Here is a 25135-nt window from a genome sequence, read left to right on the forward strand (position 1 = left end):
AATGTGAAGTTAATTCACTAACTCAATAGCCTACTCATCGTGGATATTGCAAGTACTTTTAAACAAACAAAACAGAAAGGATGGAGGCAGAGGAGTTATTCCAGATGAGCAATAAGAAGGTAGACAATTGTCAGAACGCTACAGCTGTTTAATGGCAGACGTTAAAGGTTGGCCTACGCTAGAACAAAACTAAAGGTAACTTAGCCATAGGGCTGTGTAATGTTTAAATGAGCAGGTCACTGTTAGACTTTGTTGTTGTAGCTATTATTGCATATGGATGTTGTTATGCTATGAAGGCTACTTTTTGCTGACCAATACAGGAACCTAAAACCGAGAAACGGACAAATATCATTTAATTATATTCGGGCTGCGCGCTCCTGCTGATGAAAGAAGTAGGGTGTGTGCGTGCACTGTGCACTCTTCCATATCCCCAAGCCTCATGCGCTCATAAAATAGCCTTTCATCTGTGCGCGAATGACTCCCAACTAACTTTTTCCTTGTCAGTGGCGCAACTACTCTCTGCATCCATATATTAGCGACTGGCGAGCTTTGCGCCGGACCACACCTCTTCTCTTCCCTGACACGCCCGTTAGGGCGCAATATCATCTCCTATCTAGAGAACGTACATTTGCGCTGGAAAAATGAAGGATGCGCTCGCAGAGAATAGTAATTATAGGTTGCGCAAGTCGCTCAAGCTCAAATACTTCCTTCCCTAAGCACTTAAGGAAAACATTTATTTATTTACGATACATTCTTCAATCACAAAGAAAAGTGGTGTCCTTGGCGGTTTGATTTTTACTCATTTTTTTAATTAAGGCATTAAGATCAATTGTCAAATGATGATTTTATATTCCTGTTTTAGCATGGTATCAAATACATGTGCTCCACACTGTGTGTATATATATATATATATATATATATATATATATATATATATTAGGGCTGGGCAACGCGTTAATATCACGTTAACTCATGAATCAATAAAAGCCGATAATTATTTTATCGTGCATTAAAGCGTAAGTTTGGCGGAAAATGAAAATAAAGCTATTTTCTGAATGAAAATACATCAACTAAGCCGTGGAGGAAGTAATTTTCGTTTATCACGCAGTACAGAGCTAGCACCGGCAGCAGCTACAGTCCAAAATCGCTAAAAGTGGGTTAGCATGGGGCAGGAAGCCACACGCTTTCAAAATCGCATTTTTAAACCACTAACATTGCTCAAAACAGCGCCAAACCAAGTCAGCAGCTTGCTCTAGGTGTCTACACATAAAACGAAGCACCAATCAGTCTGTAAACGTCGGAATACTTTGTATACAGTTAGAATTAGTTCGAGACAGCAACCCCTTCTGAAGCACAGAAACGTCACGCGAGATCTGACACGGAAGCACGGGAACTATTGTCGGAAGGGACTAAGGGTAGACAAAGTCACATTTTTAAACCACTAACATTGCTCAAAACAGCGGCAAACCTCGTCAGCAACTTGCTCTAGGTGTCTACACATAAAACGAAGCACCAATAACTTGGTTCACGAACCCGACGTTTATAAAAGAAGACGTCACTTTCAAGAACACTTACCCCTTCCAGCTCCTCATGAAGGAAACTCCGTGATTATCACGCAATGCTCGCGTGTGAGATCTCGCGTGACGTTTCTGTGCTTCAGATGGGGTTGCTGTCTCGAATTAATTCTAACTGTATACAAACTATTCCGACGTTTACAGACTGATTGGTGCTTAGTTTTATGTGTAGACACCTAGAGCAAGCTGCTGACTTGGTTTGGCGCTGTTTTGAGCAATGTTATAGTTTAAAAATGCGATTTTGAAAGCGTGTGGCTTCCTGCCCCATGCTAACCCACTGTTAGCGATTTTGGACTGTAGCTGCTGCCCGTGCTAGCTCTGTACTGCGTGATGAACGCTTAGTTGATGTATTTTCATTCAGAAAATAGCTTTATTTTCATTTTCCGCCAAACTTACGCTTTAACACCGTTTTTATTATTTCTTTTATACTGTAAAAGTCTGTTGCTCACAGGCTGGTAAAAGTATGTTGCCGACTGCTGCCGCGCTTACAGGAACCAGGAAAGGAAAACAATATTGGCAGATAAACAAACCAACAAACATGGTTCTTTCAGACGGAGCAATCGACAGAAGCAAAGTTATTTGTAAATACCTCAAACTTGAATTTTCTTATCACCGGAGTAGGGTGACCAGACGTCCCGAAAAAATCGGAACAGCAGTTGTCTCGAATCCCAAATCCTGCTCTAATTGTCCCGAAAATTATAGTCTACTATTCACCCCTTGCCAATGATGTCATAAAAGTTTGCGCCACAGCAGAGCTGCCAACTCTCACGCTTTCGGCGTGTGACACACGATTTTGCCTGTTTACACACACACACACACATACATCCATTTATCCATTTTCTCACGCAAAACAAAATCTGATCTTGGGCTGAGACTCGTTTGTTCCTTTTCAAACTTCTTGACGGTAGCCTAGATGGTGCTAAGAAGCGCCACTGTAAGGCAAGGCAAGGCAAGGCAATTTATTTATATAGCGCATTTCATACCCCAGGTAGACACAATGTGCTTTACACAGTTAAGGCATTACCTCAAATAAAATGTAGCCTATAACACATATCACATAGAACATATCACAGTAATAAAACACACCACTAATAGTAATAAGAAGAAAGAAAGATTAAAATGATGAATAAAACTAGGTAAAAGTCATGAAAAATAAAAATCATAAAACCAATAAAAAGAGGCTAATAAAATTAGGTAAAAGTCATTAGAAATAAAAAATCATAAAACCAATAAAAAGAGGCTAATAGCTTAAAACAAAGTAAGGAATAGGGATAAAACCAAAACTAAAAAATAAGAAATAAAAATCAATTAAAACCAGGCTGGAAACGCTATAGAAAAGAGGGTGGTTTTCAATTGGGTTTTAAAATTGGCAATGGTTGGGGCATTCTTAATGTGATCAGGCAGTTTGTTCCATATCTGGACGGCATAATAACTAAAAGCAGCTTCCCCCTGTTTGGAGTGAGTAGAGGGTGTGCATAATAACTGTCTTTTCTCTGATCTAAGATGTCTGAAGGGGGTGTAAAAAGTAAACATGTCTGATATGTATGTTGGCCCCATCCCATGTAATGCTTTAAAAACCAATAGCAGTACTTTAAAATCTATTCTAAAAGTAACGGGCAGCCAATGCAAGGACTTAAAGGGATAATCCGGAGTGAAATGCACTTTAGATCAATTTTTCGGACTATTGGGAGTACATACGTTGAGTTGACACCAAAATCATGTCATTCGGATGTATTTTGAGAATGTTCGAGTTCACCGTTCTGGACTCTCTATCCGACCACATAAAGACGTGGGGATACTTCGGTTTGGCTTTAGGGACCCTCTACTCACTACCACGTAAGTGTAGTGTTGGTTGGAACAGTAGAAGAGGTATAAAAATAGCGTTTTGTAGCGGCGAAAGGACTTGCCCCGGTCACTTCCAGGCTAACGAGTTTTGGCTAAAAACGGTGAACTCGAACTTTCTCAAAATACATCCGAATGACATGATTTTGGTGTCAACTCAACGTATGTACTCCCAATAGTCCGAAAAATTGATCTAAAGTGCATTTCACTCCGGATTATCCCTTTAAGTATAGGGGTGATATGTTCTTTTTTGGGAGTCCTGTGAAGAGACCGTTACAGTAGTCTAGTCGACTTGAAATAAAAGCATGGACAAGCTTTTCCAGGTCAGACTGGGACATGAGGTCTCTCAACTTGGCAATGTTTTTTAGGTGATAAAAAGATGTCCTGGTTACAGCTCTCATGTGATCCTCAAAGTTGAGGTCACTATCGATTAAAACTCCAAGGTTTCTGACTTAAGACTTGACTTCAAGCCCCTTTGCCCTAAAAAGTGTGGCCATTTTGTCTCTTTCCCCCCTCCCCCCAAATAAAATCACTTCGGTCTTCTCTTTGTTTAATTGTAAAAAAATCTGTGACATCCAGCTATTTATTTGGTCTAGGCAGTCACTGAGTGAGCCAAGAGGATCCTTGTCAGTGGGTGATAGGGCTAAATAAAGTTGTGTGTCATCTGCGTAACTGTGATATGAGGCTATTAGTTGAACGTCTATACCCAGCTAACAATTTCTGGTTAGGAGAACGTTTTTAGAACGTTTTTTTCTTGGGTAGGGGAACGTTGCCTGAAAGTTGCGAATATTGCCCCATGGTTCCCCAGGAAAGTTTTCCTAACGGAAATACTACGTTTTTTTCTGGTTATTTATTTTGGTTAGCAGAACGTTCTCCTAACCTTTAGGGAACGTTACAATATTTGGTTGCACTAACGTTCCCCTAACCTCCCAGCAACAACGTTTAAAGGGGAAAAAATATGTAGATTTATCGTGACAGCCATCTGATTGTTTGAACGATTAGCTCCGTTTATTTACACTTGCCGTCTGCGACATCATGTGGGCACTGAGGGAGAGAACGAATGTCTGTGATGAAGGCAATGATCATTCACAACACGTATGATTTCTCACTAACTGTTAGCTGCTTGCTGAACTGCGACGAGTACGGCCTGTTACTCACTGAATGTGTCAGCTAAGCTTTTATAGCGGGTTAGGTCTAATACTTTCTTGTCTACTGTGTCTTTTTCCCCATAATAAACGATTAAGTCAGATCCGGTAATTTTATTGTTCAAAACATCAGCAGAGCAGGCTAGCCTAAGCTGAAATGTCCTAACCACATTGTTTCAAAATTCAAAACTGGCTGCTTTCATTCCATTAAAAGTCCTCGGTTCAGAACTATGATGGATTTTGTTTTAATTTGTTTTAAATTGGGACTGGGAATTGTGGGATAGGCTAAGTGAAAACAGTAAACAACAAAACAGTAAACTCGTTGGCTATAACTTGGACAGCCGGAGCCACTGCACTGCGACAGACAATTGTTTTTGTAAACAAACTGGCTGGTGGAGATTAACCAAAATTATAACTTGGGTTGATTGCTCAGCCCAACTGTTGACATTCTGTGCATGTCTGAAAGACTGTATTTCACAAATGAAACCAGCGCGAGTCGAGAGTTGACTGCAGGGCAGAATTTGTTATAACGTCGGTCCAGGGATTTCTCCCCCGGGAAATTTTGAAAATTGTCCTCATCGTCATATTTTCATAACAAATAAAGCTTTAAAAACATGATTGCATCATTTTCAGGTACCACTCTAATCCACTCTAATCACTAACTATATCTGTATAACGATATCTGTAACCTTTAAGCATTCTCTCCTTAAAATACAGTGTAAAGCTATTTTGCATAACATCTGCACAAAGCACTTTAGGTCATGTACCATCCAGTAGCCATGTTTGCACAATAATTGCACAAAGCACTTTGGTCATGTACTGCAGTTTTGCACAACATAAGCACAAAGCACTTTTGGTCAACCTTATTTGCACAACTGCACAAAGCACTTTTGATATGTATAGCTTACATGAAAATAACTGTAAATTATGCTGGTCATGTACTGTAGCCCATGTGTACAAACAACTCTATAAGTCAACAATGCAATACTGTTTGTCCATATGTTTGTGTGTATGTGCTTGTGGTTACCCAAGTCATTCGTCAATGTCTGTTCCATTTGGTTTACCCCAATGTGCATGTCTACTGTATGTGTTGTCTTGTAAGGATGTCAATTCTCTCTCTAACTGCAACCTAGTTTACCCACGGGTACCAATAAAGTAACCTGAACCCTGAACCTGAACCTGAACCTAACTGTACATGGATTAATCCAACACAACTCTTCGACATCACACATGCCTACTCTTAGGATTCCCCTGCCCCTCATGCACGCAAACACTTACAGGCTCCCTCTACTAGCACAGCCCCAGGCAGTTGGATTGGCCCTTTGAGCCGTGGATCTGCACAAGGTTTCTTCCTGGACAAGGGAGTTTTTCCTTGCCCCTGTTGGTCCTGGGTGTCCCTTGGTGGTAACTTGCACAGTTGATATTTCACAAAGAATCATCAAAAATGGGCATTATTCAAAAACTTTAAATTGGAAAATGTATTATTATGGGTTTAAAATATGTACTTGATAGAGGACTACATACTTATAATAATATTATATTGTTTTCAATGTCAATAACCCTTCAGTACAGCCAAAATTGATGGAAAACCTGCCATTTTGGGATACGGCGGCCATATTGAATTTTTGGCCAAAATTTAACATGCCCCAAGTCTTAATCTGTTCCAATAGGGGTTCTGACCAGGAATTCATTGAGAAAACTTTGACCAAAAACTAGGCCCAAAAGTTCTAGCAAATTACCTGTCTATACGTGTTGCTTTGTTAGATTCCGAAATGTCATGGGTCTGCACCGCAGGTGCTCAGGCCCGCCATCGCCGCTTGCGGCTATATTTGTAATTACTATTGATGGCGATTTGTAAGGATAAAAAAAAGAAATCCAAGCATTTTCAGCAGTTCAGCAGTGTTTCCCATACATGGACTAATTTGTGGCGGTGCGCCACAGATTCAACACCGGCCGCCACATATTGCGTTTCGTTATAAATTTATTATTTTAACGCTATTAAAAACATGCATAGTATTCGCTGCATTTCCTTTTCCTCCTTTCTCTCTGTCACTCACACGTCTCTCTCTCTCTCTCACACACACACACACACACACACACACGCGCACGTACACACACACACACAGCCCCCCCTCCATGCTCACCGCGTCTGTCTCCATTAAAACGAGATCATCCCTGGAAACGTGGAATAGTGCACCTGACGCTGCTCGGGTGAAAGCATAGCCTATCTTTCGCAAGTTTTCATTGTAGACTATGCTTATAAGTAAAAGTAAAAATAAAAGTAAACCCCCTCGCCTTAGCCCGCTTTCTCTCGCTCTCCCTCTCCCTCTCATGCGCACTCAATGGACACCCGCCCCTCGACATGCACATTTAATCCAAATAAGACATTCACAATCGTGAAAGCAATGACGCATAGAAGACTAGCTAAAATATAAATAACTCCGATTCATAAATAATTAGCATGCTGCACAGATTTGACTAAAACTCTTGCATCTCAATACCAATGTTTTCCAACTCCAAAACTCAAAAGGGACTGTCCCAAGGAGAAAAAGTATTAGCCTACCTTGAAATTTAAACACACATGGGGAAACTGAACAATCCAACTAGCAGACTAAGATAGCAACTATACTTTGTTTACAGTATGTTGAGGCTTCAACCCGACAGCTGAATTAAAGAGGTGGAGTTGTATATGAACAGTAGGCTATATAATCTGCATTAAGTGTGCTGCTATGAATATCAGAAATTAAGGATTTTCTCTTTGTATATATCTCTTTATATATATTATTATATTATATAGATATAATATAATACTCTGGTGTTCCAAGGTAGGCTATTTAAATGTTATTTGATAAAATGTTTTTTTTCCAAACAACAGGATTTCTGTGGACGGAGACACGCCTACAGTATCACCATTCAGATGCTAAGCTCACGGGCAATTGAAGGGGTCATTGGCTTTTGAATGGTAAGAACACGCCCGATTTCACTGGCCACATGGCTCTTCTTTACTTACTGAGAAAGCCTAAGGAGACTAGCTTTATATTATAGCGTCTGCTAAATAACTATAGCCATAACTATAACTATAACCATAACTATTGATCAGCTACCATAATTAAACATAGGTAGGCTACTGCATTGCCATAGTCTGATCTGTTAGCACATGTCAGCCATGAAAGAAGAGTGACAAGTAATGTAATCATATATTCCCTCTGATCATGGAGTAGACTTATTCAGCGTCACCATTAGGGATGTTAACCGGTGACTGTTTGACCGATGGTTGACCGTATCCACGTCAACCGATCAAAGTTTTCGCTAGTCGGTTAAAAAGGGAAAAAAAAAACGATCTCTAGGCTATTATAGACAGTGGACTAAGTGCTACTACAGCTAGCCATCTCATTCCAAGATATTTTTTGTGTGAAGTTAACATAGGCTACCTCACACTAAAATTTTCATAACTCGCCTGCTTGTAGGCTAGGCTACTTAATAAACCAATAAAAGCATTTGGCACAAGGTTTGAGCGCTCTGCCTTGGCTGACGCGTCTTTTGCAATCTGGAGGTGCCTGTTTATCCATTGGTTCGTGTTGCAATCTGGCAACTTTCCGCATAAAATGGGCTTAGATTTGGAAATACATTACATATACATTTCAGGAAGGGTCATCAATGGTAACAAATAAGGTAATGATGATGATCATTCTTTATTATTGTTAGCACTTCCTCTAACTAAGCGCCGTCTCTTCGGAGCTGTCATTTTCTTAAGTGAGCCGCGGCAATTTCTTTTTCAAATTAGCTTCTAACGCTAGACAAACGCCTTTATTTGCAACGCGATCACCTTGTACCCAAACCATTTCGAAACTATCTGTCCTCCACTTACTTGCAAGCTCCTTGGTTTGCGGGACTCATGATTCGCGCTGTAGGGGACTTTAAAAAAAGTGACGTGAGTGAAAGGACGGCGCCGGGGCTGTGTGTGAGCGGGGGACAGAGAGATGCAACAGAGTTGCGAAATTGCGTGGCTGTTATTTCAAATAGCGTAGCATATTTTAAACGAATCAGTTAACCGGTTTCAACCGGCTAATGGGGCTCGGTGGTCGGTCAAGAAAATTTGTAGTTTTCGCCATCCCTAGTCACCATGCTGTTGCAACACTATTTTGATTTTTGTACTAGCTGTAGCAAATCCATCTTTTTTCCTGAAAAAAAATGTCATTACCGCAGCACGTCACTACCAACACAAAACTTGTTGTGATGGTAATGACAGGTGATGGTGGTAATGCCATGATCTGTGTCACTATTATCTTCATTTCTGTTTATAAACTAAGCTAAAGAAGCATAATAATGTGATTTTACGAAATGAGATGAGATGAGATGGGATGCCTTACTTCCTAAAACTATTTTTTTCCTATTTTTTAACCAGAATGTCTCCCAAGAAATCAGCAGAAAGGTCTAGAGAACACAGAAAATAAGTGAAGGAAGATCCCGTGAAACATCAGCAATACCTAGCAAGACCAAGAAAAGGAAAGATACAAAAGGAAAGAAACAGGAAAGCTCACAGCTGTCAAAACGGGACCAAAGACAGAAACGTGGACAATGGAAAGTTAACCAAAAAAATAAGAGAGCTAATGACAAGATACAGCAGGAAGTACAACACTATGTAGCTTCGAAAACCAACATCTCCAAACACCCCTCCACGATCTCCAGTGCAACAAGGTCAGATCAATGTCCAACAAGTACTACACAATGGACAAAGTGGAAGTGCAAATCACGAAACTCCTTGCAGAAGAGGTCGTAAAAAAGTTAAGGCAAACAGAGCAAAAGTATCTTTGCTATCCAAAAGAAACTACAAGCACAGAAAAAATACAAAAAGAGATGCACTATGCTTTCTGGGAAACTTTCAAAGCTAGACTCCCCAAATCAAAAAACAAGGAGGACACTTCTCTTCCACAATGTGGTACTTTCTGAAATCAAAAACAAATACAAACAAGCTGGAGTAAAAAACAAACAGATTGTTGCCAGGATTCTAGCTGGAAAGATACTGAAGAAGTACCATTCTTTAAAGGAAACACACCATCAGATTGGGTTCTCTTGCAAAATAATGCACAGCAACAAAAACAGGCCAGGAGGTGTCCAGTTTTACGGGAGAGTATACAAAAACAAAATGACTACAGATACAAAGGAACAACTAAAAAAATTCCTGGAGCGAGATGACAACAGCCGGCCATCCACAGGAAAATGAAAGACAATTACCAGAAATAAAATCAAAATGCAGAAGCGTTTCCTTAATGACAGCTTGTATAACCTCTTTCTGAAGTGAAAAAGGGATCCCAATACAAAACTTTATTATGCAGAATTCTGTAAAACTAGACCATTCTGGGTTGTCACACCATCTGCAAAAGACAGAGAAACTTGCTTGTGTAAGACGCATGCAAATACTCAGCTAATGGCTGACAAATTGTTCCACCATAAGGTTATACCATCATACAAAATTGACAGGCTCATGGAGTCATTGTGTTGTGACAAGTCAACAATGCATGTACAGAGAGTGTGACATCTGCCAGGAACAGCAGTTACAAACCAAAGAGTTTGACAGCTCTCTGCAGAGTGCAGACCCACTGGTTCAGTTAGAGGCATAAAGTAGAAGAACGTGGAAGGAGAACCAAAGACAGGCTAAAATAAAAATTCAATGTCCATCTCACAGTGAAAGAAAAAACTTTTGGAACACTTCAAATTCTCCTAGAGGACTTCACCACAGCCTTAAAAGATACATTTGGACGACACACTTTCAACATACAGCACCAGCACTCCACACTACGTCATCTCAAAGATAATGTACATGAGGATGAAATCATTATTCAGATGGACTTTGCTGAGAATTACCTGGGCAAATATGCATTAGAAGTGCAAGCTGCTCACTTAGGTGACTCACACAAACAAATCACTCTACACACAGGAGTTGCTTACACAACTAAAGAAGTTTTGTCCTTGTGTTCGATTTCTTCCTCAATGAGGCATGACCCATCAGGTATCTGGGCACATCTCTCACCAGTGTTGTCCTACCTCAAGAAGCAAGTGCCATCAGCTACCACACTTCATGTCATTAGTGATGGACCCACAACACAGTACAGGTCAAAGAAGAATTTCTTCTTACTTTCAACTGTGCCATTTGACTTAGGATTTCAAAGACTGACATGGAATTTCCTTGAAGCTGGACATTGCAAGGCAAGGGCACTGCGGATGGGGTCGGGGCAGCTGTTAAAAGAACAGCAGATGCCCTTGTTGCACGGGGAATGGATGTGCCATCTGCTGATGTCTTTTTTGAAGCATTGTCTGAACAACAAACAAAAATAAAACTGTTCTTTATCAAAGAAGAGGATATTGCAGCCATTGATGACAAAATTCCCCAACAACTGGACACTGTTCGTGGTACCATGAAGATTCACCAGGTACATGTCAGTTATATTATTTTGTATTTATTTATAATGTGGATAATCACCTAAGTAACACTAACTTTCTTCAAACTCTGCAACAGATTTTCACCAACACTCCAGCACAATTCAAATGGCGAATACTCAGCTGCTTCTGCTCAGCTCAAGATGAATGCAAATGCTATGGTCCACAGTATGTGACAATGTGCAATGGGCACATTACAATGGGCACACAAGGCACATCCAACAGAGCTTCAAACGATGTACCTTCTACGGTCACTGAAATCACAGACCAACTGAAAGGTTGTTGGTGTGCTGTGAAATATGACAGAAAGGTACAGTATATCCAGGTATAGTACAAGACGTGGATGCAGAGAATCGCATTCTTGTCAAAACGATGAATCAAGTAGGCCGTAACCGCTTCTTTTGGCCTATGAGGGATGACATTCTGTGGTATCAGCCGCATGATTTTCTGTGTCTTATCCCACCATCTTAGCCAGCGACGAAAAGGCACATGATTCTGCCAGTAGATGTCTGGGAGAAATTGTTCTCTCACTGATAAGAGATCTGTCAAGAGGGCTGTTACGTTAAGAATATGACTAACAGGTGTAAACAATGATGACACGAGGTTGATGCATAAGTTGTCTTTACTCTATATGCTCCGGAAACTCTCGAGCGCCCCCAACAGGGGTCTGTACATTTCACATGTAAACCCTGTTTACAGAACAAGGGCAGTCCTTGGAGTTTTGTAGTTCTTAACCGACACTTCACCGATTAGCATTAAGCTTTGTATCTTTAGAAAACCAGTCATGTTTTTGAATGGTCGTGCATCATTCGCTCAGTTTGCCTTGAGATGGGAGAAATATGGATTTCAATGAAACCTATGAATAGGACTTCCTGCTTTCAATGATGTAAAATGATGATTTTTACATCATTGAAAGCAGGAAGTCCAACATTGAAATCCGTATTTCTTATGAATGCATTGGGCTAGCTAAATGTTATCAAAGTTGCGCTGCGCGCCAGAGCCAGTGAGTGCACGCATTGAAATGTGAGAGGTATGTATCAACTCGTCTTAGTTAAGGGAATAACATAGTTTAATATGAAAAAATGGTGAAGTGTTCCTTTAAATGATGCAATCCAATAGGGCAATTTGGAGTGATTGGCCGCCCAGTAGTAGAACATGAAGATGGGAAGTGCAAGTCCGCAAACTGATAAAGCCATCTCTAAAATAGCCCTTCTTGCTCTTGGGACAGGTTTGTGCAAAATAAATGATGAAATATGGGAATTCAGGTCCTTAAAAAAGGAAATGGGGAGAAAATAATCCCGAATCCCAAATCCTGCCCTAATTGTCCTGAAAATTATAGTCTACTATAGCAGAGTCTCGAGTAGCCTATTGTCTGATACATGAAAGAACTCTTCATTCAAGGCTGCACATTGCCTGTGTATGTTTAGGGGGAAATGTGTGTAGCATAGCATACTCGCGCAAATTGATAATCATTTTCATTCATTGTTGACATGGAGGCTCAGGCAGCTCCGGGACCTGATGAACATGCTGCTAAAAAGCAAAAGCGAGTGCACAAGTTGCAGCCATGAGGACAGGGAGCAGCCACGAGAAATGATTGGGGTAGCACTTTATAATAACCATCCGTTATAAATGGTTAATTGATGCTTTATTTTGCAACTATAATTAAACATTGAATAACTTAATAATCATAAATTAATCATTTGTAGATAACAATCAATAATTATTAAACACATAACTTACAAATACTTTATTATCAGATTATGAAATAATAAACAATTTATTTATATATAACATACTAAAAAATAGCTGTTTGATTTCAGGTTATTTTATATTAATAAGCTACATCATTATTGCAAATATCGTATTATTAATAATGACATATTGAGTTATTGTTAATGATTATAATGTTGATTGTACTGTAGGCCTTTACATATCCATATACACAACGCCTATGCATATTACATAGGTTGATTAACCATTGAACTAAAAATGATTTTCTATGGATTAACAGAGCATTAGAAAAACAATTACAATATTTGTTTTTCAGATGGCTATGATAAAGTTGGGTCTTAGTCTTTTATTTGTTAGTAAATCATTTGTAAACTATCTAAAAAATGTAAAATCATTAATTGATGGGAAATGACTGCATCAAACCTTTTTTGGATGGCCAGAGTCGTTCAAAGAAGACAGTGTGATGCAAAGTAAAAGGTAAAGAAAAGATCATGTGTATAATGATTTTATTCAGGTTATATCATTTTTGTGATTGAATTGGGGACTGACTAATAAGCCAGAACCAAGTTCTCATCCTCACAAAAATGCTTTGTTGGAATGGCATGTAATAACCAGAAAACAGTAGTCACACAATCATGATTTACTAGTCAAGTTTTGATCCACACACACACACGCACGCACGCACGCACGCACACACACACACACACACACACACACACACACACACACACACACACACACACACACACACACACACACACACACACACACACACACACACACACACACACACACACACACACACACACACACACACTCACTAAATACAGCAACAGATTTTGTGAATTCAATGATCTGAAGCAAAGATATTCATGTAAGCCTTACAGATGCATGATTTACAGTACACCATATCAACACTGGTTATCATCTCAATATCAAAATATCATCTCAAATATGGATTACCAATCAGAACTGTATTTTGAATATTAATGGCTATTCAATAGAAAGTCACCTTTGTGATTGAACTGGGTACCGACAATGCAGACCCAATTCTCATCCTCACAAAACATGCTTGTCTTACATGTCAGACATTCAGTATACATGTGCATGATTCACACTATATCAACACACTGGGTAAGATGTCTAATATGGATTACCAATCAGAAGTGCATTTCATAGATTAACCTGCCATGCAATAGAAAGTCATGTTTATGATTAAACTGGGGACTGACAATGCAGACCCAATTCTCATCCTCACAAAACATGCTAGTCTTCTTATACGGCACATATTAATATCCAAAATTCAGCAATAGGGGTGGCACGGTTCACAAAATCTACGGTTCAGTTCGTATCACGGTTTAGGGTCACGGTTTTCGGTTCGGTTGTTGTTGTTATTCTTTCTTTTAATCTTTAACACTCCAGAAACATATTTCAGCATATAGCCTAGCTTAATCATCCACAATTAGGCTAGAGTATTTAAAGAATAGTTATCATGTAATAATGCACAAACTGAATTTGACTTCACATAAAGCACAATATTGTCTGAGGAAACTTTAAACTACAGTTGAGATTTTTATACAGCAAGAGGGAAGACATTGATGATGCTCACTCGTATGGCTTTCATAAACAGGGCGGGTTTGTAGAACGCAGCTCTTCATTTCCCACTCCGGAGTAATATAATGAGCAGTCACTGTGAGGTAACTTTCAATAGGGCTTGGGATCATGACGTGAAAACTTCGCGGGCACAGCCATATTGGCAGCCTCACTCCTTAGTTTACTATGGATTTACTCCCGCCTATTAGTGTGTTCCTGTTACTTAGTTTTTGCCTTCTTGGTCGTATGTTGCTGTGTAGTGGGGTGTAACAGCGTAACCCACAATCGCAAGAGGAAAAGAATCGCTAATACTATATCTCTGCTTCTTGTCTTCTGCATTTGAATGAATGGATATTACGTTCGGTGCGCTACCAACATGGCGGCAATATTCCTAGAATGCAAGGCGTGTGCCCGAGTCCTATGGCCCTGGATCCTCGGCGTGAAAAAAATAACCCACAATCCTTTGCGTATGGACGATTAGAAATTATCTGACGGTGTGATTAAAAAAGAGGGAGATGGAAAGAAGATGCAAAGAAGCAGTGTGTGTTAATGAAAGCTAAATACGATTTCTCAAGTGTTTTATGTCATCGTAGCCTATATTTGCTCAGGCATTTATATCAAGTTTATGTGCATATTCATCATAAATGCATGCCAATGTGTATGAATAGTTGTGCTTTGATAGACTTTTGTAATTAATTTATCTCTGAACTTCGCCCAATGCGAACTTTGTACAAGTTTAACAGACAAGGCTACCATTACCGTTGCCGTTACCAATTACCAGTATAACTTTCCATTGACACTAACATAATTATTACTACGGATTGTGATATGTGAAGACCAAGTTGAATGTGGAAATACTGTAGGCTACTCAAAAGCCGTTGACATGCACGGCCCACACTAGGCTGTTCCATTGAATGTGATCTTGACGGCTGGGGAGGGTACTGGGAAGGTGTGTAGGCTTGTCTTTCTAGCACCCGACTCGCAAGAAAGCATCATATCAAGGATGCGCTCTTCACTTTGAGAAACACCGTTCGTCTCTCACACTTGCCATTTCTTAAGACTCGCGCGCAGCACTCAAAACTCCATACTCCTACTCTCTCGCGAAAGGGAAACACATTGTCACATATGGGAATCAATTGCGCATGCCATAACTAGCCTGAACCGTAGGACCGTGCGACGAACACAGTGACGCTTAACCAGTGCCTTGATATGGTGTACTGTAAAACTTGCACATGCATGCTGAATAGGGGTGGCACGGTTTTTGAAAAATGCTCCGAACCGTGCGGATGGCATGTCACGGTTCGGAGCATTTTTCAAAAACCGTGCCACCCCTATTCAGCATGCATGTGCAAGTTTTACAGTACACCATATCAAGGCACTGGTTAAGCGTAACACAGCTGGCCAAAGACAGAATAGTTAACACCTTGGTTAATTGGTCTGAAACTTTCCTAAATATTAGATACTATGCTTAGGCTGATACTGACATGCCTAATTCATATGTCTGGTGTAGCCCTCCCGTCCCCCCAAGCAGGTAGGTTAGAAGAAGATTTTTGGGATAACTACCAGCTGTTATCAGCATTGCACTGCATATCCCAAAATGTATGTCATAAACAAAAAATTGGAAGCATATCATTGTATCCTACATGTTTGTGGTGTAATGCCACCTGGTGACAGCCATCAATGTAAAACATCACACCCACCAAGAGGTGAGCAAGTGCTTCCAATGCAGAAAACATGTAAAAACAAGTAGCACACACATCAGATATGTGAATTTGCCAAACACACATGTTGCTTTGTTAGATTCTGAAATGTTACTGGTCGCACACCGCAGGAAATTCTTTACTCTTAAACACCAAGATGATGACATGGCATATTTCCAATTCACCATGGGGGGAATTCTCCCCTTCGCGCGTAAATAGCGCGTAAGCTTTTATTTACGCGCTTGTGTTGCGCGTCTCTCTGTTAAGCGGATTCTCCCATCTCCGCTTCTGTCACACCCACACCGCGCAAATTCGACATCAAGGCGGGCTTATGAAAGAGGCGTGATTTATTTAAAAAAAGAACCAGACTGATCCACCACCTCCTTAATTGAGGTTGATATGAAAACGTGGAACGTGGACTTTCTCAATGACCTTCTGAATGCCATTTAAATCCAGAAAGAACACCAACCAGTCTTCGATTTTGAAAACGTATGCAAGGTGAACTGAATAAAGAACTGCCTACAGTAAAATGATGTGTCATCACATAGCTTAACAAAGAAATTACTTCACAAAATTTCACTTTTGCTTTGACGTTTGTTTATAAAGAGTCAAGAAATGCTTGAGGTGTGTAGATTTATAATTCAAACACTCACAGTTGACTACAAGGTTTCGCTAGCAGCTGCCTTGCATAATATCAATTTATCTATATGCTAAGAAATATGTAGACTGACATCTGCAGCTTCGAACACAGTAGACCCCACTGGCATAACGAGTTCCATCTCCATTACAAACTAATTAAAAGACGAGAGAATAAACTATGCTGCTCCACTATAGTGCAGACGTCTGTGCACATGTACGGAAGACTTCGGTGAAGTTGGGAAGAAATGGACAGATTCTAACAAAGTATGCTATGGGATTATGACTTCACGTCAAGTTAAAACTGAAGATGCACAATCGGTAAGCTCCAATACTCAAAGTGGGTGATTATAACGGGGTTTTCACTATTTAACAATGTAGCCTCATGGATGAGGTAATGTCGTGACACTGTAATGCAGAAAACATGAAGCCGTGTCAGCCTATAAGCATCACATTTGATACTGCAATGTCGATTAGTAACGTTCTGTGTTGCCTACATGTATTTAGAACTAGGCCTACTGCCGACATGAACAATATGCTGTTTCACCTTGTAGTGGCGCTCGACCTTATTCCAGCCCTCCAGCGTGCGTAGCTGGAAAAGTGCTTAAGCCATGGCAGAATGCGCGCAAGAGTTGTATATATAAGAAACGCCCAGATTTTGGGGTTGCTCCACCCAAAACGCGCAAGTCTCTCTACCACGCGTAAATGACCGATTTAAGTGGATGGCAGAATCCGCTTAGAGGGAAATGCGCGCAGTTACGTGTTTTTTTGGACTTACGCACCCTTACGCGCATGGGAGAATTCCCCCCTAAAAGACTTCATTTCACACATTCATGTGCATAAATTCAGTGTCCTACTCCAAGAAGCCTGAAACAGAATTGTTGAATATGGAAATGTCCCCTGATTAAACCAGAGATGTACTTTGAGGTCATGATTTGTCACTAACACTCACTCACATCACATGCAGTTAGAACACGGTGTTAGAATCATTTCAACGACAAGCAACATTTGCTCGCATCACATGCAGTTAGAACACGGTGTTAGAATCATTTCAACGACAAGCAACACTTGCTCGCATCACACACAGTTAGGACACCGTGTTAGAATAATTTCAACAACAAGCGCCAAGCGATGAGCAAAAAATCGCCGTGTGAATGGGGCCTTACCCTGCAGGCCAGTGAAGGGCAGCTTCAGGAGACCTCCGGCAGAGCTGGCAGCAAGGCCAGGCAGGGTTGCCAAGGTGGCCGTGGGGAAGGTGAGCACGGCCAGGCCCCCCTGCCCCGCCATCGAGCTGCCCATGCTGATGGGGATGAGCAGAGGCTGCCCCAGTGAGCCCTGCTGCGCCATCATACCCGTCATCAGGGTGGCCAAGCCGTCCTGAGTCAGCACCTGGAGGAACAGAACAGGCCAGGCCAGGCCAGACCCGACCAGACCAGACCAGTTCAGTTCAGTTTATTGTCATCATACAGAGTAGCCTAGAAATCTAGACGCACCCTAGCAATTGTAATGTAATTTGCTGACAGGGTAGTCTAGCAACTCTCCGCTGGCTTGCAAGCTGGAAAAATTAAACTTCAATCAGGCCAATCACATTGTGTATAGAGTCGGTGGACGAGCTTAACATAATGATGACTGACCGACAGTGTTGGGCAAGTTACTGAAAATTAGTATTCAGTTACAGTTACTAGTTACTTGTTTTGAAAGTAATTGAATTACTTGCCCAGTTACTGTATATCAAAAGTAATTAGTTACTAAGAAAAGTAACTTTTAAGTAATTTTTAAGTCTGCGCTTTAGATGTAAATACGAACAGTACTGAACAGTCAAACACAATAAACATATTTGTTTAGACCTAGTGGGTCGTCAAACACAATAAACATATTTTTTTAGACCTAGTGGGTCACTGACTCAACAGTTGACAGAGGATGCATGTCATCGATAACATACCTAACGGTATGGACACGGTTATAGTGACCTATCATTCACAGCAGTGGCAATCCTAGTCTGCTCAACCCACAGAAAATGGCTCATCTTGTTTCTATTTCATATTTTGAATTCATAATCATAAACTATATATATTTTGTTAACAGTTAATAGTACTTTAGCATCTGCATAATTACTTATAGCTAAAAATAATCAGTAATTTGAATAGGCCACTTCATGTTGATTACACTTGTCTTTAATGACATTAGCCTACAGGAGTGGTGTGTAGGTCTCATTGAGTGACTGTCACTTTAAGAGGTACGTGAATGTAATTAGGTTTTATTCGGTTTTAACGGGGATAGTCACGCATAGTTCACTGACATGTTTTCATTAAATAAAATTAATGTTAAAAAAACGAACAAGGTAAAGAGGATATTTCTGGCGTCATAGAAAAGATAAGTGTCTTGCTTCTATGATTTAGGTAGGTTGAACTCTTAGATGTGGGGTCTTTGCACCTGCACATAGGCTATTTTACAACTCACCACTACGTTTCTGCCTTTGATTTCGCCGAGCGAAAATTAATGTCCATACTTCCAGGAGAGAAAGCTCATCTTATCCGCACTGTCGGCCATGATGTGGTTTAATGCTCATTGATTGATTCGATTGGTGTGTGTGCCACCCTGCGACGTCAGGTCAGAAGTGTGCCTCTTGTCTTCTTGTCTGCAAGTGTTCGATTTTCACAAAAGAGAGTAACACGAGTAACGAACTCATTTACATTTCAGTAATTGTAATTGTGTTACCTGATTTTAAAAAATACTTAGTTACTTGCTCGTTACCGCTAAAAGTAGTGGAATTACAGTAATGCGTTACTTTGTAACGCGTTACTCCCAACACTGCTGACCGACCATAAGTTGCGACCACTACACATGAATTCCCCCATCCTGCTACTTGAAAACAAGAAGATGATTGGTTGTAGCACTATCATATTGCGTGAAGAGGGAATTTGAAAGACAACCGTTTATCCCACCCCTCCGATTGAGCCCTGCCTATGGTGAGTTTCCAGACCCTACATCTTGATGTGGGTCTGGCTTGTCAGGCTACAAACAGAGTCAGTACAACAAAATTGCAATGTTAGTCAAGGCAACAAAATGCCACTCAATACAAAACAATAAATAAGTTAATTGATACACAATATAAGGCCCATAGGGACTATTACGTTACATTTACATTTACTTATTAATTTAGTAGACACTTTTATCCTAACGGGGAGGCTACAGCTGCACCATGTGCGCAAGCATTGGCTACATCAGACATGATAGCAGTGAGTACTAGGGGCCTAAGTGACTTATAAAATTATAATAACCACTTATAAAATTCAAGCTACAATGCACATGAGACCTTAGGTAGCGATTAATACTACATCAATCCATATCATTAGCGGAGGATGAGAGTGCAGTTTGAAGTACTGGTCAAAGTGCAAAGTGGTAGAAGAGGAAAGGAGTAGAGGAGGGAAGGGAGGGAAGGGTCATGGGTGTTAGAAGTGTAAAGGCCGTGACATGGTCCCGTGTCCGAGTCCCGCCCATCAATCCACGTGGGGGGTTTTGTGTGCTTCCCAACGATTGGAACCGTGCGTTAATGACGCACGTCTTCAACACGCGCAATTGTGCACAGTGGGGCATACCACTTGCTTTAGGAGAGGAGGTACTCTCCCACTGAAACATACCAGAGGTGAGAGGGCAAGGAACACAGAACAGAGCGCCGGCAGCCATTCCAGCTCAGAAATGGAATAGGCCAAGGCCTGATTGGACTGCTTATGTGATGTGAAGTGTGTTGATTAGTTAGTATTTGTGGAGTAGGGTATGAAGTGGAAAGGTCAAAGGTGTTTTTTTAAGATTATGGTTCAGGGGCCAGATGCCAACAGGACATCTTTGTAACTGAAGGGAATTGCTATGCTTGCAGTACAACGTCTGAAGCTATAAGGAGGTTTGCACTGTGTCCCTGTTTTCTTCCTACAGATGTATTTGTTTAAAGGGGTGTTTGTTCATAGTTGTTTGTCTCCTTGTGGGGCCCAAGAGGGCTTTTGTTAGGCTGGGTGAACCCTGTCTGAACTTCCGGGGAATTTGAATTTCGTCCGGCAGCTCAGGCTGGATACCAGTAGATCTACTTTCGCTGTTTCACTGCCAGAATCTTTGGCTCCAATCAGAAACGGCCATACTCTAGTCCTGGCACGCTATTGGCCGGTGTCGTGACGATAACGAAACTTAAAGAGTCACTTCACCCCATAACTCCACCCACTTCACATTTCTGAAAAAGGCTTTCAAAATGGGCGAGACGTTCTGAAATTTGGAGAGGGAGTGCAGCACTGCTGCAACCAATCAACCATGGTGATTTCGTGTCAATCTGGGAATGAGTGCTGCAGACATGGCTTATCACAGGTAGGCTAATCAGGGCAGCAGATGTTGGGGCGTTTCATTCCTAATTTGTAACGACCCGGTGACGTAGTGTTGGACGAGAAGTACAGGACTTCGTCAGCTTTCCAATGGCATTTTGGACCAACATGCCATGGCATGTTTCAAACTGTAGTATGCGCGGAGAACAATATCTCCAATACAAAATCAGACGAAATGTTACTTTTGTCGAGAAACACGATTTTTGTTAATATTAAAGCGTAAGTTTGGCGGAAAATGAAAATAAAGCTATTTTCTGAATGAAAATACATCAACTAAGCCGTGGAGGAAGTAATTTTCGCTCATCACGCAGTACAGAGCTAGCACTGGCAAAAGCTACAGCCCAAAATCGCAAACAGAGGGTTAGCATGGGGCTTTCAGCCATGCGCTTTCAAAATCGCATTTTTAAACCACTAACATTGCTCAAAACAGCAGCAAACCTCGTCAGCAGCTTGCTCTAGGTGTCTACACATAAAACGAAGCACCAATCAGTCTGTAAACTTTGGAATAGTCTGTATACACGTAGAATCAGTTCGAGACCGCAACCCAATCTGAACCACAGAAATGTCACCCGAGATTCACACGGAAGCACGGGAGTTATTCACACGGAAGCACGGGAGCTATTCCAAAATCGCATTTTTAAGCCACTAACATTGCTCAAAACAGCGCCAAACCTCGTCAGAAGCTTGCTCTAGGTGTCTACACATAAAACGAACCACCAACAACTTGGCTCACGAACCCGACGTTTATAAAAGAAGACTGTTATGAACACTCCAGTTCCTCACGAAGGAAAGTCCACGAGCTCTCGTGTGAGATCTCGCGTGACATTTCTGTGCTTCAGCAGCTGCTGTCGCTTCTGTTTTGGAAGATGTTAAAGTCAAGTTTTCTTTGAAAACAGAACAAAAACTTGCCCTGGAATAGGTCATACAGCAGAAGGACGTGTTTGCGATTCTACCGACCGGCGTGGTAGGCTAAAAGTTTAATTTACCAACTAGCCTCGCTCGTGGCAATTGCGTACGGAGTCATTTGAACGATGCACATTGATCACGCCTCTTTTGCAGTAGAATCAAAGCGCATCTTCCCCAGACTAATGTTCATGAGCTAATGAGCTTAGTATGGTGAAAACCAGACTAGGCTTTTGTTTAAGTTGTGCACTCTTGAGAACTTTCATCTGATTACTCTTCTACAAGAGGTCTGCAGTTCTGCTGTGTTCATCAACGCTGAGGTTTGAGTGGTTCAACTTCATGAGAATTGGGTATACACTTGACAAAAGACTATTCTCTATTTTGTTCTCGCTTCAAAAGAATAAAGACCCAATTCTGTGGTTGAAACTGAGAAAAGTCAGACTTCCTTCAGTATCAAATTTACACTGTAAATCAATCTTGAGCACCTTCTGGGTTTAGACAGAGACAGAGTGTAAGGGCTGAGTGAGGCTCACCTGTGGACAGGCTTGGACGGTGATGGGCACAGTTGTCTGTGGCTGATGGACAGACACACTAACCGCTTCAGAGCTAATCAGAGTCTGAGGAGCAGAGGTCAAAGCCTCTGCAGACACCTCCGGCTCACCTAATGCACACACACACGCACAAACACACGCATGCGCGCACACGCACACACACACACACACACACACACACACACACACACACACACACACACACACACACACACACACACACACACACACACACACACACACACACACACACACACACAAACTGCTACAATTTACAGATATCTAAAATATAATAATAGAGATAATATAATTTTTTTTAGTGGTAGTGAAAAAAATATGTCATAAAATTGTCATTAAAAAGAAGAAAAAACAGCCCTCAGAACAGCATTCCATTGGCTTTGGCACATTTACGCCATGTCACTCGCAACGCCTCACCTCCAGTCTTTATTCTATTGGCTCCGGTGGGAGCGCTCTGGGCCCCCCCCTCAGAGGTCAGCTTCCCCAACTCCTCGCCATCCGCCGCCGCCTTCCCTTCTGAGCCTGAGGACGTCAGGGAAGTGTCAACCTCCACTTCGAGGACGCGGATCGTCTCATGGCCAGACATCACAATAACCTGCATGAGAAGGAGGGGCTGCTCAGGGACATCATGGAAACCAATGCCTCATCATCATCACCTTGAGGGGCTAAGAGAATAGTCTGATCTATTCAGCTATGGGAAATACACAAACATTTCAAGTCAGAATTGCTGCACAAAAATGGCGATACGATACTACAGTACATTACAGCTCTTATGGCTCCTGAGTGGTAGACTGAGCAAATCGCAGCAATTACAGAAACACCACCAGGGCGTCGTTGTGAAGTCAGCCCTTTCTAATTCTATTAGGGTGAATATTATTCACCTCTGGCCGTTTCTGAAGAGAACCCTAAGAATTTGGTTAAGTTGCAGAAAGACCAACTGAACTGGCAGATGTAGGGGAAGGGGACTGTTCAGCTTCCACAAGTTCACCTACAAGTACTGAACTGGTCTGCCTCCCAATCTACAACTGATCCCCCCCCATGGACAGACATGTAATTTGTGGTTGTCCAAACCCCAGTAAACCCCGAGAGGAGGAGGAGGTGAAGAGGGGAGGATGGAGCGAAGGGCACCTGAGCAAGACACGGAGCATCTGAGTGAAAACAGAGGAGAAGTTGGGACAGTGTGCATACCTGGTCGTCATGAGCAGAGAATTTCACAGTGCAGGAACCTAATGGCTGAAAAAACACTTCTGCAGTCAGACAGTGAATGGCTAAGGAGAATAGACAGAGAGGCCAAGCACACATTAGGACAGAATGGGTCAAAGGAAAAAAAGAACAAAAACAGACACACAAAAGAAACAAGGACACATCGTACACACATGACATGAGTAGAGCATACTAGAGCAGGAACAACACCAGCCCACAAATAGCTTAAGCAATGCTTTAAGTGCCAGCCTCAAACAGCAAGGCTTGAGTAGGCTGACGTCAAGCATACAAGACATTGCTTGAACAGACAGCAACAGAAGCATGAGGAAACGTGACGAAAATATCTTGAGGGACCAACTGCAGAGTGTTTTTGTTTTAATGGGAAAAGCCATCACAGGGTGTTATGTGTAACAAATGTTTTTCTTGTAAAATCATGCGTAACAAATGAATGTGTATTGTGATGGTGACACGTTTCGTGAGGATCTTGGGGCTGCCCAGTTGGGACAAGCAGGGCAGATTGAAGGTCACATCTACCACACCATACCCATGTGTGGGCTACCTGTTCGTTAACGGTGAGGGGTGCGTTATTCGGCGAGAGCTCCTCGGAGTCCATGCTTCAGAACTGGGTCACCCCGTGGATTCTCACTGGCTCAGCATTCTGGGCAACGACCAAGCTCTCATCATCTGTGAAGAACTTTGGAAGAGACATATGATTCAACTCTCAATGCTTCATTTCAAAACCTATGAATTATCCCCATGAAAAAAGTTGTTACTCACAACCTCGCTTGTTTTTTTGTTTTGTCTTGTTTTAAATCATTCAGTTTTGATTTGTTTTTGATGTCATGCTGGGACATGTGCTACTCACAATCTCAACATCTTTATGTTTGTTTTTTAAATCACATGAGACATTAAGAACACACTGTTTTTGATGTCATGCTGGGACATATACTGTATGCCAAGACAGTATAGTGGGTCTGTTTGATGGACATTCAAAAGACCAAAAAGTTCAGCAATCATCAATGGCACACATTCCTCCACTGCATCAGACAGTAACAGGTAAAGACAGTTATCCAGCTATCAAGATACACATGGCAGAGAAACGTTCTCCTTACCACTGGCAGCAAGCCCCTGTATTGTGCAGAATAATTACAACAGTAGTATTGTCATTTCTCTATCTCCTAATATTCTGCAACCAATTAGTAATGAATTCACTCTCATCATGAAAATATTTTGCCCCTCCAGGAGGGTACAGCTTCCTTATTACACCTCTGCTAGTGGCCATCTTCCAGAACTGTGCCACACAAAGGTCAAGGGGCAATAGAATGTCAAAAAGGTAAGGTATTCATGGGTTTCATCAGGTCCCTTGCCACCTGTGTATAAAGTCAAGTACACAGATTATGAATGCAGACTGAATGGTGCTTGATTAATACACCT

The 25135-nt window shown here is 41.4% G+C and overlaps 1 protein-coding gene across 3 annotated transcripts in view; it reads right to left on the minus strand.

Annotated features, from left to right (window-relative positions):
* The window catches only part of pou6f1 (POU class 6 homeobox 1), a 95704-nt gene that overhangs the window by 68885 nt on the left and 1684 nt on the right, over nucleotides 1–25135 (minus strand). The window contains exons 2-6 of one of the 3 annotated variants that reach the window (XM_062540267.1): nucleotides 24261–24395; nucleotides 23687–23731; nucleotides 22916–23093; nucleotides 22463–22590; nucleotides 17826–18048 (exon numbers count right to left, since the gene is read on the minus strand). In XM_062540267.1, the coding sequence (XP_062396251.1) occupies nucleotides 17826–18048; nucleotides 22463–22590; nucleotides 22916–23093; nucleotides 23687–23731; nucleotides 24261–24314 (628 nt within the window). In that variant the 5' untranslated portion in view covers nucleotides 24315–24395. Of the gene's footprint in view, nucleotides 1–17825; nucleotides 18049–22462; nucleotides 22591–22915; nucleotides 23094–23686; nucleotides 23767–24260; nucleotides 24400–25135 lie in introns of those variants that run through there. The other 2 variants (XM_062540269.1, XM_062540268.1) reach the window with 2 other exon arrangements.

This window comes from Sardina pilchardus, chromosome 7, assembly GCF_963854185.1.
Source record: "Sardina pilchardus chromosome 7, fSarPil1.1, whole genome shotgun sequence".
Lineage (NCBI taxonomy): Eukaryota > Metazoa > Chordata > Actinopteri > Clupeiformes > Clupeidae > Sardina > Sardina pilchardus.